The sequence below is a fragment of the Mandrillus leucophaeus genome, unplaced genomic scaffold (assembly GCF_000951045.1).
Source record: "Mandrillus leucophaeus isolate KB7577 unplaced genomic scaffold, Mleu.le_1.0 Scaffold3, whole genome shotgun sequence".
Classification (NCBI taxonomy): Eukaryota; Metazoa; Chordata; class Mammalia; order Primates; family Cercopithecidae; genus Mandrillus; species Mandrillus leucophaeus.
The window spans coordinates 11,448,168-11,463,277 of NW_012103142.1; the positions used below are offsets into that span (position 1 = coordinate 11,448,168).

The 15,110-nt window shown below is 41.7% G+C and overlaps 1 protein-coding gene across 1 annotated transcript in view; it reads right to left on the reverse strand.

The window, feature by feature from the left end:
• The window catches only part of XPO5 (exportin 5), a 55,096-nt gene that overhangs the window by 25,175 nt on the left and 14,811 nt on the right, over positions 1-15,110 (reverse strand). The window contains exons 10-20 of the mRNA XM_011986793.1: positions 14,447-14,530; positions 13,701-13,826; positions 12,459-12,549; positions 10,451-10,579; positions 7,991-8,121; positions 5,905-6,060; positions 4,493-4,534; positions 4,078-4,167; positions 2,516-2,715; positions 1,860-1,959; positions 818-999 (exon numbers count right to left, since the gene is read on the reverse strand). Of these exons, the coding sequence (XP_011842183.1) occupies positions 818-999; positions 1,860-1,959; positions 2,516-2,715; positions 4,078-4,167; positions 4,493-4,534; positions 5,905-6,060; positions 7,991-8,121; positions 10,451-10,579; positions 12,459-12,549; positions 13,701-13,826; positions 14,447-14,530 (1,331 nt within the window). The remainder of the gene's footprint in view (positions 1-817; positions 1,000-1,859; positions 1,960-2,515; positions 2,716-4,077; positions 4,168-4,492; positions 4,535-5,904; positions 6,061-7,990; positions 8,122-10,450; positions 10,580-12,458; positions 12,550-13,700; positions 13,827-14,446; positions 14,531-15,110) is intronic.

A 15,110-nucleotide genomic window follows, 5' to 3' on the forward strand; every position in this document is an offset into this window, starting at 1 on the left:
AAAGAAAGCACTTTGGCCAGTAACTGAATTATATAAAAAATCTATCTTTTTATTTAGAGAGCATCCCTGAGTCATCAAATATCTATCTAGTAACTGATAAGCCTATACTGGCCTACTTCCACTTGAATATATTAACTCATGTGATCTAGAACAGTGATTCTGAATGTTTAATGTGTATATAAACCATCTGGGGATCTAGTTAAAATGCATATTCTGATTTAATATGTCTGGGGTGGGGCCTTGATTCTGCCTTTGAAATAAACTCTCAGGTGATACTAATGCTACTGGTCTTAGGACTCAGCTTTGAGAACCAAGGACCCAGCAAACTCAGATGAAAAATGTGTAATTCCTTTGTTTAGCATGTTCAGCCAGCGGTTGTTTGGTTCATTTGAGCTCAGACTCAGTATTGATAAATTCAGATTAGCTCATATGAATACCACCCAGAGAAGCACCATTATAGAAGGCAACTGCCATGCTCCCAATGAGCAATTCCTTTACTAAAAAATTTAGACCAAATAAAACTTACAAGTAAAAATAGGGATGAAGTATAAAGAAATGGAAGAACAACAAAGAGGAGGCTCAAAATGAGAAAAGCCCTTTTGGGATTAGCCCCTTGGGTTTACTTGGAAATTAAGATTTATGCAAGTGAGAGCTGATGTTATTTTTTAAAAACTGAGACACCCTCTAGAAAGAAACAAGACTTAAATCAATCCCTCATTAATACCACTAAGATGTGAAGACATATAAACAGACTAAACTTTTGAAAGTTTTAAGGTAAAGTAAAAAACAACAGAGAAAAGCCATTATTCTGACTCACCTTATAAGCGCAAGCAAATTGTCAAGAAGTTTCAGAATCTGCTCTGTGCAGGGGTTACGGAAGATTGGATTTCCACTGGATGTATAACCCACCACAAATCCCCCAGCTTTGGCCTCTTCTAGGTCAGTGGGCCAGCAAGTTCGTTTCACAACACCCAGAATGCTGTATACACAAAAGCTCATCTACAGAAAAATAAGAATGACAGATAAATATAAAAAGGAAAAAAAAAGACAAAATACTGTTAGATATATTCAAGGTTCTAGCAAAAGTGACACAGAGGCCAGAGAGAATGAAATAATCCTCTGCTCCCCGGCAATCCCCCATCCCTTCCTTTAAGGTGAAGTCCAAGAGGGATCCTCTCACTGCCATTTTCAGGGCCAGTGGTAGGCTCTGGAAACTTCCCTTTCAGTAAGCTGTCTTTCTAGGAGCTGCAGTGACCCACCCACAGGACCCTGATGAGAAGGTGGCTTAGATACGATCCAAAACAAAGTGTTTAAAATGCCATCATTTCATCTTCTTTGAGTTGATCCTGTACCCTCCAGCTTGGGCCTTGACAGCTAGTGTCCTAATCCCCCCTCATGGTACTCTGAATCAACCTACTACTTGCCAGGTTAATTAATGGGACTTGTGCCATAATGGAGCCAAGAACAATGCTTACTTAAATAGCAAAGCACTGAAAAATCTCAGGTTTGCAAGTTAAGCCATCACTTAAGATTTTACATGCCAGAGAGCAATGGCAGGGAGGACTCACCCTGCTGACCAAGTTCTGACCTACTTCCTCATTACACCTTCAGTCTTCAGAGCTATTTAGAGATCCTTAAAGCCAAAATAATGACTTCATAGAAAAGACCATCTGCTCTGCTGTGGGAACTAACTCAAGAATTCAAGACTAAAGAAGAAAAGAAAGGAGAAGCTTAGGGAAGTGGAGACTCCCACGTTTCTCACCAGTATAGAAAAAACAAATCTATGAGAAACTTGACAAAAGACAACACCCTACTCCTACCCACAGCCAATGCCACTTCCCATTCCCAGAAAGTCTTACTCGTGCACGGTTTAAGCCACAGGGATCCTCCAGGCCTGGGTCACAGCTCTTCTGATCTGTACCCACATACGCAATGAAAGCATCAACATCTGACAGCACTCTGAAGGTTGGAGGGGGAAATACAAGTTATATCATGATTTTAAACAAGGACAGTGTCTTCCACAGGCGTTAACAGGCTATGATTATTTGGCCCTTAAGAACAGTTTTTATAGTGAGAGGAGTATAATCATACTAATTGTCAGCTGTCATTTGAAGGTTCAAACTTCCCTTCCCACTCCCAAATGTTGTTAGTAACAGTTTAAGAATTAAACAAGGATATAATCTTGAAAATATAAAGAAGAAAATAATTTCTCTACTGTATGAGCACAGATAAGTGTCTGTGTGGTTGTATGGCCTTTCCTAGCTGTTCTCATTTCTCTAAATGTGCTGGTGTTGCAACGCAGACACCACAGGAGTCTCACTCTGTGCCTTCCCCACCAACAATCTAATTGAACCAGAGATTAAATTACAAAAGACTGCTTTTAGAGAACTTCAGGTATCATGGATAATGCCATCACACTTCAATATCCTTAACCCCTACCCCACCCTGGGCCTAGCTCTGAAACTAAAATGGGTGCTTGAGTATCGTGAGAGTCAGGGCAAGGGGTCTCCTTTACCTGTGCATGTCTTGAGAAAGCCAGATGCTGGCCACTGGTGCCATCAGCTCCTCTAGGAACACCTTCTGACGCTCATAGTTCTTGAATTGGTTGCTAATGAGAACCAGGGCTTCCATGAGGGCACACTTCTCCATTTGTGTCAGCAGTAGCTCATTGGAGAGGAGTTGCTTCACATGGTTATAAAGCATGTCAAAATTGGGCTACAGATCAAAAAGAAAAAAAGTCAGAGGTGGTAAAGGTCTGATTTTCAAGGAGAGGTGGCTCCCTCAAGCAAAAAAGAAGAAAACCAAAGCAGTCCCAGGAAAGTCAGGCCTATAAGGCTATTACTTGGTTAATTCTATTATACGTCTTTATTTTGCCTAAATAAGCAAGGTAATTTAGGCAGAAGATAGCTCTTGTCTTGAGTATTTGGATAACTGCACTTTCCCATACCACAAATGTGAAAAGATCAGCTTGTTTTATACACTTATACACACACACACACACACACACACACACACACACACATATGGAGATAACTGCTGTGCATTCAGAGAAGAAATTTCTGGATAATTTGTAATCTGGAGTAATATTACATTTCTTATAACCCCACGCCCCGAAAAGGGTTGTGATTTGCATCTGCTTTTCTCAAGATCAGGCACATCATTTGGCATTAGTAATTAAGACCATCACATAGTAAAGAGTTGTAGAATTATAGGGGTAAACTTAGTAATCTATATGGCAGATAACTATTTGTATTTTAAAGAGAGATTACATTTGCCATCACATTTCTAACTATACTACTAACTATACTAAGAAAATACTAATTCAAGAATGTTTATTTATTTATTTTTGAGATGGAGTTTTGCTCGCTGCTGCCCAGGCTGGACCAATGGCACGGTCTTGGCTCACTGCAACCGCTGCCTCCTGAGTTCAAGTGCTTCTCCTGCCTCAGCCTCCTGAGTAGCTGGGATTACAGGCATGCACCACCATGCCCAGCTAATTTTTTGTACTTTTAGTAGAGATGGGACTTCACCATGTTGGCTAGGCTGGTCTCGAACTCCTGGCCTCAGGTGATCTACCTACCTCAGCCTCCCAAAGTGTTGGGATTACAGGTGTGAGCCACCATGCCCGGCCAAGGATGCTTATTTGATGCAAAGCTATAGTTTCCAAGTTTTTTCTTTTTCTTTTTTTTTTTTTTGGGAGACTGAGTCTCACTCTGTTGCCCAGGCTGGAGTGCAGTGGCGCGATTTCGGCTCACTGCAAGCTCCGCCTCCCAGGTTCACGCCATTCTCCTGCCTCAGCCTCCCAAGTAGCTGGGACTACGGGCACCTGCCACCACGCCCGGCTAATTTTTTTTTTTGTATTTTTGGTAGAGACGGGGTTTCACCATGTTAGCCAGGATGGTGTTGATCTCCTGACCTTGTGATCTGTCCGCCTCAGCCTCCCAAAGTGCTGGGATTACAGACGTGAGCCACTGTCCCCAGCCTCTAGTTTTAAATTTATGTGAGGTACGCTGAAGGCTGGATTTACACACAAATGTAACCAAACTTGGCTACTTCAGCCAGGGTCCAGCAGCTTACCAACACAAGCTGGGGATAGTCACGACACATCTTGATGATGGAGGAACAAGCATGCCTCCTCACATTCCTCACTGCCCGCGTTCTGGGGGCCTGAAAAGAGACATTCAACAAACTTGGAGCTACTTTTGATATAATATACAGGTGCTGCATAGAATCATGTAAGTATCTCAGTCAAGGGCAAGTTCACAAAGATTTTTCACAACCCAAAGAGTAAAATGGAATAACATTTATAGCCACCGAGAATCCATGTTTCCTGTATGCCCTATAGTGTCTCTAGGGCAAAACACCGTATCATATGATAATCTACCACCTTTACTACCCCCTCCCATTTATATAAAAATATAAACTGAGTATCAGGTATTCATACATTTGTACTCAAGAAATTAGAATCTATTGGCTTAATTAATGGTCTTACCTTACTTTCTTCAACAGTTTCAAAAGTGACAGATGAAAATAGCTAGGGGAAAGGAAGAAAAAAGGTCACTCATATTTGTTTGTTTATTTGTTTTAGAGATGAGATCTTGCTATGTTGCCCAGACTAGCCTTGAATTCCTGGACTCAACTGATTCTCCTGCTTTAGCCTTCTGAGTAGCTGGGACTATAGGCACGAGCTTATTCACATTGTCCATTTTCTCAGATACCTCTACAAGAGTCATCGGAGTCACAATTTTACCATCAAAACATTTTACAACAGGATCCCAGAACAATTCATGCTATCACCCAAGTACGTGGCTATGGAAACCCCTCTCTCTTCTTTTTATCAAAAGTTGTATGATCTGTCCCCTCGATTCCATTTCATTACTTCCCATTTACTCCTCATTCCAATGAAATAAGACTGCTTCCTTGGCCACTATTATGGAATTAAACTCAGATGAGGGTGTAGTCAAGAAACTCACTGAACATTCTCCAACTCAAAGAATTTGCAACAAATGAGCCTACTTTTCTGAAGTTCTACTGGTTTTTGATACAACATTTTCTTCATTTCTCTGGCTCTTTTTCCTTCTGTGGGAGCTTCTCATTTTTTTCTCCACTCCTCCAATGATGGCAATTCACTAGGTTCCTTGCTTGACTCACATGTCTCCTAACTCTATATACATCATCACTTCAGTAAGACTTCACTTTTAGTCGTGGGACTTCTATGATGATGATGCTTTAATTTTATCTCGTTACTTTCTAGAGTCTAGATCTTCAACCTCAAATAGCCAATTTATTGTGAGAGGTCTCCACAAAGATGTTCTACATATTCATCAAACACAGTATTCCAAAATACTCACTGCCTTCTCTTCTTTACCCCCGTTCTCCTTCCTGATCTGGTATTCTGACTCAAGTAGTGGATCTATCACTCACCTAGTCAACTGAACTGGAAACCTAGAAAGTGTTCCTTCCTCTCATAAATCCCCTCCCAGCCCGGCAGCACACTCTAATACTCTCCTTTATACAAGTCTTCATTGCAATGCCATATAGGTAACATTAACTGTTTTTGTGCCTTCCTTCCCAGAGTGTTCCCAAAGAGTGAGGCACTAGCATGGTGCCTGATCCGCAATAAGTACTGAGTAGATATTTAATAAATGAATAAATAGCTGTGTTTATTAGTTTGCCTCACATAATTTCAAAAATAGTTACAAAGATAATTAGCTTAGGCCAGGCGTGGTTGTGCATGCTTGTAGTCTCAGCTACTCAGAAGGCTGAGGTGTGAGGATCCCTTGAGACTAGGAGTTTGAGTCCAGCCTGGGAAATGTAGCAAGATCCTGTCTCCAAAAAATAAAATAAATAAAAATTAACTTAGAAATGTCAAAATAAAATTTACAAAGGAGATGGACTTTATACCTTAGAGAAGACCTGGGGCAGGAACTCTGGTCTATAGGTGACAAATGGAAAGAGTGCAGAGACATTGGTAAGGACGCAGGACAGGATGAGGGGATCCTTGGTATCAAAGTTCAGAACCATCTGCAATAGCTCTATTCCATCATTAACAGGAATTTCCTGTAACAAAGACATAAAACAGAGGTTGACATGACTGCCTCCACTCAGAAATAACCATTTTGGCTACATTTTCTTTTCATCTTTTAAAGAGACAGGGTCTCATTCTGTCACCTAGGCTGGAGTGTGCAGTGGCACAATCATTGCTCACTGTAACCTCAAACTCTTGAGCTCAAGGGATCCTCCTGCCTTAGACTCCTGAGTAGCTAGGACTACAGGCGGGCACCACCATGCCTGGATACTTTTAAAAATTTTTGTAGAGAAGTTGTAGAAGTGTTGCTATATCGACCAGGCTGGTCTCAAATTCCTGGTTTCAAGTGATCCTGCAGCCTCAGCCTCCCAAGTAGGTGGGACTACTGGCGCACACCACCATGCATGGCTAATTTTTTTTAATTTTTAGTAGAGATGAGGTCTCACTATATTGTCCAGACTGGTCTCAAACTCCTGGGTTCAAACATTACTCCCATCTTGGCCTCCCAAAGTGTTGGGATTACAAGTGTGAACTCAGCTGTGTGTGCCCTTCTTACCATCTTCTCAGCAGTATATTATTCCCTAAAACCTTTTAAAGTTTGTATTTCTTCAATTGATCATGAGGCTGAATGTTTTTGATTTATCAGCTACTTTATATATCACACTTGGTTGCCCAGTGCAATGGCACGATCTCAGCTCACTGCAACCTCCACCTCCCGGGTTCAAATGATTCTCCTGCCTCAGCCTCCTAAGTAGCTGGGATTACAGGCACCCACCACCATGCTCGCTCAGCTAATTTTTGTATTTTTAGTAAGACAGGGTTTCGCCATGTTGGCCAGGCTGATCTGGAGCTCCTGACCTCAGGTGATCCACCCAGCTTAGCCTCCCAAAGTGCTGGGATTACAGGCCTGAGCCACGGCGCCCCACCCTTTTTTTTTTTTTTTTTTTTTGAGACAGAATCTCACTGTCACGCAGGCTGGAGTGCACTGGCGTGATCTTGGCTTACTGCAGCCTCTGCCTCCTGGGTTCAAGTGATTCCTGTACCTCAGCCTCCCAAGTAGCTGGGATTACAGACGTGCACCAGCATGCTCAGTTAATTTTTGTATTTTTAGTAGAGACGAGGTTTCACCATGTTGGCCAGGCTGGTCTGGAACTCCTGAACTCAAGTGATCTGCCCGCCTTGGCCTCTCAAAGTGTTGGGATTACAGGCATGAGCCACTGTGTCCGGCTTATCAGCTACTTTAGGTTCTCCTCTATACATTATCAGATTATATCTTTTGTCTATTTCTCTATAATTTAGTAAATCCTCATCTGCCCACTTTAAGAAATATGATTTTACCTATCAGTTGAGGCTCTCTGTGCATACCCTCCTTTTCAGACCTACAGGTGGCCACTATACTGGTGGCCTACAGTATTCTAAAGCAGTGTGGTACTTAAAATGTATACTAAATGTGGTAGGGCTTAGAGTTAGAAAGACCTGAGTTTTGGTCCCAGCTTTGCCATTTAATTAGCTGTTTGAACTTGAGTGTGCTATTTAGCCTCTCTAAATCTGCTTCCTTTTCTGTAAGACGTACACCCATAGATCTTCCTATTCTACTACCAGTTAAAAAAAGATCAAAACTGGCCAGGTGTTGTGGGTCATGCCTGAAATCTCAGCACCTTGGGAGGCCAAGGCAGGAGGATCGCTTCAGGCCAGGAGTTTGAGATCAGCCTGGGCAACACAGACTCCATTTCTATTATAAATTAGCCAGGTGTGGTGGCATGTGACTGTAGTCCTAGATCCTCAGGAGCCTGAGGTAGGAGGATTGCTTGAGCCCAGGAGTTGGAGGTTACAGAGAGCTATGATTGTGCCACTGCATTTCAGCCTGAGCAACAGAGAGAGATCGTGTCTCAAAAAAGAAAGAGAAAATAAAAGAAAAAGGTCAAAACAATCATGCAGTCAGCAAGGGAAATAATTACTTACTTCTCTATCTAGCGTTCGAAACATCTGGGTGATAACACTTTCCAAAAAAAGAGTCATGGCTTCCCACTGCACGAATGAAGGTGAGAAGACAGAACAGAGGCTTCCTTCTCCAGTTCCGGCTGCAGAACAAGCTTTAAAACACACACACACACACACACACACAAATATCAGCATTGAAAGATCACAGAAGACACAGAGAGACAATGGAGCTTTAGAGAACACCTGAGAATTTCATGATTGAAGGAGCAGGGTAATCTAACCCGTCTCAGCTTGGGCAAAGAAAAGATGATGTGCGCTGAAAGCAGTGAGGTAGGTGAAGGTTCCTACCATGCCTCCTCCTCTAACAATGAGCAGTCTGAATTCACCTCTATGAGCCTTAGAGTAAAACCATTTTGAGTAATGAATGAGAATACACAGGTGAACATCGAAAACATTGCCTGGCCCATTAGTACGCAATTGATAAACATGAATTAGTTTCTCCCCTCCTCCCCCTTTATAATCTTTTCCATGAGAATCTAAATAATTAAAATTGAGACCATAGAGAATCTTCCCAATAAGGAAACAATATAATACACAAAACACTGCTTCACATCCAACAGCCTCATGACAACCTGAAGGGTTATGTCTAGAGAAGGATGCCACCCTTTAAGTTTACAAATATTACCATAGCACACCACTCAAATAGCAAGGCACAAGCAAAAAGATTTGCCAATTACTTTTCTTTTTTTGTTTGCTTGAGATGGAGTCGCACTCTGTCGCCCAGGCTGAAGGGCAGTGACGAGATCTCAGCTGACTGCAACCTCAGCCTCCCAGGTTCAAGCAATTCTCTGCCTCAGCCTCCCAAGTAGCTGGGATTACAGTCGCCTGCCACTATGCCCGGCTAATTTTTGTATTTTTTTTTTAGTACAGACGGGGTTTCACCATCCTGGCCAGGCTGGTCTTGAACTCCTGACCTCGTGATCCACCCACCTCAGCCTCCCAAAGTGCTGGGATTATAGGCATGAGCCACTGCGCCCAGCCGCTTTTTTTTTTTTTTTTTTTTTGAGATGGAGTCCTGCTTTGTCGCCCAGGCTGGAGTGTAGTGGCACAATCTTGATCTTGGAACACTGAAACCTCCACCTCCTGGGTTCAAGTGATTCTCCTGCCTCAGCCTCCCGAGTAGCTAGGATTATAGGGGCCTGCCACCACACCCAGCTAATTTTTTATTTTTAGTAGAGACAGGGTTTTGCCATGTTGGCCAGGTTGGTCTCAAACTCCTGATCTCAGATGATCCCCAGCCTCGGCCTCCCGAAGTGCTAGGATTACAGGTATGGGCCACCCTGCCCGGCCTAAGATTTACCAATTGCTTTTCTTGCTTACATACAGCGCAGTCCTATTTACTAGTTTCCTCTTGGTGCAACACATTTGGGCTTCTTCAACCTTTCAAGTTACCAAATATCAGAGAACTTCAGAGCCAACTGTAAATGCAACTGAATGTTAAATCCCTCAAATGTCAGCCAGTAGTATGGTGCTTTTCTAAAGCAGTGACGTGCACTAGTTAATGTGCCCCTTTTTTTTCTCTTTTTTTTTTTTTTGAGATGGAGTTTTGCTCTCGTTGCCCAGGCTGGAGTACAATGGCACCATCTCAGCTCACCGCAACCTACACCTCCTGGGTTCAAGCGATTCTCCTACCTCAGCCTCCCGAGTAGCTGGGATTACAGGTATGCCCCACCACGCCAGCTAATTTTTTGTGTTTTTAGTAGAGACAGGGTTTCTCCAAGGTTGTCAGGTTGGTGTCAAACTCTCGACCTCAGGTGATCTGCCCGCCTTGGCCCCACAAAGTGCTGGGATTATAGGTGTGAGCCACTGCGCCCAGCCTTTTTGCTTTATTAATACTGTCACACACATATAGCATGCATTAAGATGACAGACAAAACATATGGAGTACAGAGAAGTTAACTGGCTGAGACATTTGGGTAGAGGGGGATTATTTTGATTTTATGTAAAGTATAATTTCCTGAAAGCTTTGGGGTGGCTGAGTGATATGAGAAGTCCCTGTATTATTCCTGTTATGTCTAATGGGAGATCCTTTCTGAATTCAGGAAGACTGCTATCCAAGAATTTGGCTGAAAAGTTTTGAAGTTAGGTCTAGGCATGCAATTTGTTAAGTTGGTGCCTTAAGTGAAGCAAATAAAATCAACAGTAAATAATTGGTTGATTCTGTTAGAAATGGAAAATGATGGCAAAACTGATAAGGACATGGTTTTACCCTAACTTAAATTTAAAATGTGTCATCTGCTTTTTTTGTGTGAGCCAATGAAAACGCTCCCTCTCCAAGATAGAATTAGGCAGTGAGCAAAGCTATTTCTGACTAGTATTAGTACATCGTTCTGATGTGCGTGTGGCTCAGGCTCATTTCCTATATATAGTTTTGATACTGTCCTAACATTTCACTAACATTCAGTAATGAAAAAAACTTACAATTCACAGAACCAGCATCAAGAAAAGTTGATAGTTGATACTTTAGCCACTCCCCAGCCATCTGGAAGCTAGTTTTGGGATCCAAACGACATGCCAACCTCATCACCTCTCCTTGCTGGGCTCGGGAGGCTGCCAAGGGAAAATGCCAAGGGAAGGACAGGAATCAACAACTGGTGTAAAATAGGTACTTAATGTTTATTAATTTACCACCCTAGGGGAAAAGCATTCAAAAGAACTGTTTTGCAGACTTGTGCTTCGCATGTAATAATCAATAAAACTTTATTAATGAATCCAGAATTTTTTAAAAATAAATGATCTCTGGAAGCTGTATTACCAACTAGATCCTGTAAGTGGCAAACTAAACTTAGTCTCTCATTTCTGTTGGAATTAAAAGGAAATCAGGGTTGGGCGTGGTAGCTCACGTCTGAAACCCTAGCACTTTAGGAGGCCAAGGTGGGCAGACTGCTTGTGCCCAAGAGTCCAAAACCAGTTTGGGCAATACAGTGAGATCCAGTCTCTACCAAAAAATACAAAAATTAGCCAGGTGTGGTGGCATGCACCTACAGTCCCAGCAACTTGGGAGGGTGAGGTAGGAGGATCAGCTGAGCCCAGGGAGGTCAAGATTGTAGTGAGCCATGATTGCAGCACCACTCCTGCCTGGACAACACAGTGAGACCATGTCTCAAAATAAAATAAAAAAAATTTTAAAAAGTAAATCAGATTGGTGGTAATAAAAAATGGTGCAGCTGCTGTGGGAAACAGCCTGGCAGTTCCTGAAAATATTAAACATGCAATTGCCATATTATCCAGCAATTCTCCTCCTATTTATATATCTAAAAGAAACAAAAACTTATGTCTACACAAAACCTTGTATATAAATGTTCATAGCAGCATTATTTGTAATAGCCAAAAAATGGAAATAACTCAAATGTCCATCAACAGACGAATAAATGAGTAAATGTGGCATATCCATACAATGAAATATTGGCAATAAAAAGAAATGAAGGCGGGGTATGGTGACTCACGCCTGTAATCCAGCACTTTGGGAGGCTGAGGCGGGTGAATCAGCTGAGGTCGGGAGTTCGAGACCAGCCTGGTCAACATGATGAAACCCCATCTCTACTAAAAATAAAATTAGCTGGGCATGGTGGGGCATGCCTATAATCCCAGTTACTCGGGAGGGTGAGGCAGGAGAATAGCCTGAACCCCAGAGACAGAGATTGCAGTGAGCCGAGTGTTTCACTGCACTCCAGCCTGGGCGACAGAGCAAGACTCTGTCTCAAAAACAAAAACAAAAACAAAAAAACCAAAAAAACAAAATAGGCTGGGTGTGATGGCTTATGCCTGTAATTCCAGCACTTTAGGAAGCCGAGGCAGGTGGATCACGAGGTCAGGAGATTGAAACCATCCTGGCTAACATAGTGAAACCCCGTCTCTACTAAAAACCCAAAAATTAGCTGGACATGGTGGCATGTGCCTGTAGTCCCAGCTATTCAGGAGGCTGAGGCAGGAGAATTGCTTGAACCCAGAAGGTGGAGGTTGTGGTGAGCTGAGATCGTGCCATTGCACTCCAGCCTGGGCAACAAGAGCAAAACTCCATCTCAAAAAAAAAAAAAAAAGGAAGTAAGGCACAGAAAACACAGAACAGAACAGAACGAGAATATTAGAATAAAATGGATTTTTCCACTTTTTTGGGGAAACAAAGAACCATAAGGTAAGATGGTATTTAATCCTAAGTATGAAAAAAAGTCAAGAGCATCTTAAGTATGGTTACTGTCCCTAAACATCAATGTCCAAGTGCTTTGGGGGTTTGTGGTGTAAAACAAAACATTATGCCTGGAATACAGCCCCAGCATTCTTCTGCAATGGGAAACTAGGGCTTAATAAGTAGGCTGCTATCCAGATTTGGGGATCTTTCGTAAAAACCCCAAACATCACGCACCATGAATCATAATACTAGATGCCATTCTGAGACTGTTGAGAGAAATCCAAGGCCAACATCACTTACAGTTGAAGAAAGCATTGAAGTCCTCATCGCTATCAAAATCAAATCGAGAATATTCACAGCTAGGGCTGTCTGTTTTAGAAGGAAAGCCCATCTGGAAAGAGAAAGGTAATAGGGGTAGGGGATGAAAATGGACCCACTGAAAGAGTATTTAAGCTTCAGGAGTTCAAGCACTTTTAATTTATTTTAAGAGTTAAGGGTTTGCATGAGATATTGTATGGTAAATAACCACTTCAGTTCTATCACAGGTCCACAGTTTGTTCCCAGTTCCAGTATTCCTCAGTAGCAGAAAGAGAATACTTTTAGTTGATACCATCCTCCAAGTTCCTCAGGGAGAATTAAATTCTTGAATTCTTTTAGAGTCCCAAGAAAAAATGATAATTCAGTATGTAGTAAAGAAGAAATAATTGAGAGCTACTTGCCTCAAATACTGAACACTGAGAATAAACTTGTAGAACTTTGAATGTTTCATTCAAAAAAGTATTGAAGACCAAGGCAGAAAACAAGAACACAGTGTGACCGGGTGCGGCCTTTTGTTTTAAAAAGGCCTTGTTTACAAAGCTCTTTTGTTTTAAAAGGACTTTGAATTTCCTTTTGGCTAAAGAAAGGCATCACTTCAAGGGCTAAAATATAGGAAAGTTACTTTGCCTACTCAATCATCATAAAAACAGATAAATAGCAATTCTGGGGTTAAAAAGCAGAATGTATGTATGGTCACTGCTCTTGCCCTAGCACCTAGCCCAATACTTACGATATATAAGTACTCTCATATGGAAGAGCAGTTATAATAACCAGTAAGGACTGATTTCTTCCTGAGGAATAAGAAAATATGTCCAATAAAGGAATCTTAGTGATGAAGAAAGGGCTGTTAATAATGCCAATCAGTCTTTTTTATCTTTCCCCCGAGACAGGGTCTCACTCTCACCACCTAGGCTGGAGTACAGTGGTGTGATCTCAGCTCACTGCAGCCTCAACTTCCCAAGCTCAGGTGATCCTCCCACCTTAGCCTCCCCAGTAGCTGGGGCTACAGGTGCATACCACCATGCTCTAATAATTTTTTTGTATTTTAGTAGAGACGAGGTTTTGCCATGTTGCATAGGCTGGTCTTCAACTCCTGGGCTCTAGTGATCCTCCTGCCTCAGCCTTCCATAGAGCTGGGATTACAGGTGTGAGCCACTGCGCCCAGCCTCAAAGTCTTATTATGTGTATACACCTACATTCCACATTTAGATTCCCATTATATACCTTGACCAAGTTAGTCATGGAAGCACGGAGATATTTTGGTATTATTGCTAATAGCAAAGGATCACGGGACAGGATTTCATGCCTGAAGAGGGCTCCCCAAGTCATCTGAGTTGAAGAGCGTAGAAACTAAAGAGAAAAAAACAAAACATCAGTCTAAGGATTTGGATTTTATATAACCCAGATTATTATTTAGCAGTTATCAACTACATTTTTTCATATAAATAAATCTGTACAATACTTTGAAGCTGTCTCCACTGCAATGTATCAGTAATGACTACCCACTATGGACCACATGTTATTAAGATAGGCTGTGGGTCAAGGAAATTACCTGGAGCGTGGACTGAATTTTACTACTTTCTTTTCTTTGCAATAAAGGATGCTGGAATCTCAGAGTGATATTAGAAGGACAATTTTGAACTCAGTGAAATTAATTTTATAAAACAATTAATCAGACTTTTGTTTAAAAATCTTTATAACTTTAGTACTAAATCACCTGGGACATACCTCACATGTGACTGAGTACAATCAGAATATTACCTAAAGAGAAAAGCTGCTGACCTCGACAAGTGCACTATTTGGCTCAGGAAGAAGAGCCAATAATTCTCTTAATGAAATGACACTATGGTCATTCCCCAAGGCCTGAAGAGTCACATTTTATACATGATCTACAATAATATTTCAGGACACAGTGCTTGATATTGGTTCACCTAACTGAAATTTTGAGAAGTTACCTGTATAAAGTTTACCTGACTTGGATGGGTTGTGAAAGCAAGAAAAGATTCCAGGTATTTTCCAAAGTTTGATGGTGTTTCTACATCAGAATCTACACCCTGTCGGAGAAGACCACTATATTAATGGTGTTGATTGAGAAAAGCAGGAGGAGAAAAAGCAGGGAAGTAATAAAAACAGATAAATCAAACCCTCAAAAATTTTGTTTTAAAAGGACTTTGTATTTCCTTTTGGCTAAAGAAGGGTATCACTTCAAGGGCTAAAATATAGGAAAGTTACTTTGCCTACTCAATCATCATCATTAAAACCCATTCTGTGGTCAAATAGTAAAATAAAAAATACTCATTTCATAAATTACAGGAAGAAAAAAGTCTGTATTACTTCCTCAGACCTTACCTATTCACATCTCTGTGTCCCAACCTATTAAATAACCCCCTCAATAGTTTCTTTTCTTTCTGTTTTTTTTTGTTTTTTTTTTTGAGACGGAGTCTCGCTGTGTTGCCCAGGCTGGAGTGCAGTGGCGCGATCTCCACTCACTGCAAGCTCCGCCTCCCAGGTTCACGCCATTCTCCTGCCTCAGCCTCCCGTGTAGCTGGGACTACAGGCGCCCGCCACTGCGCCCGGCTAATTTCTTTACTTTTAGTAGAGACGAGTTTTCACCGTGTTAGCCAGGATGGTCTC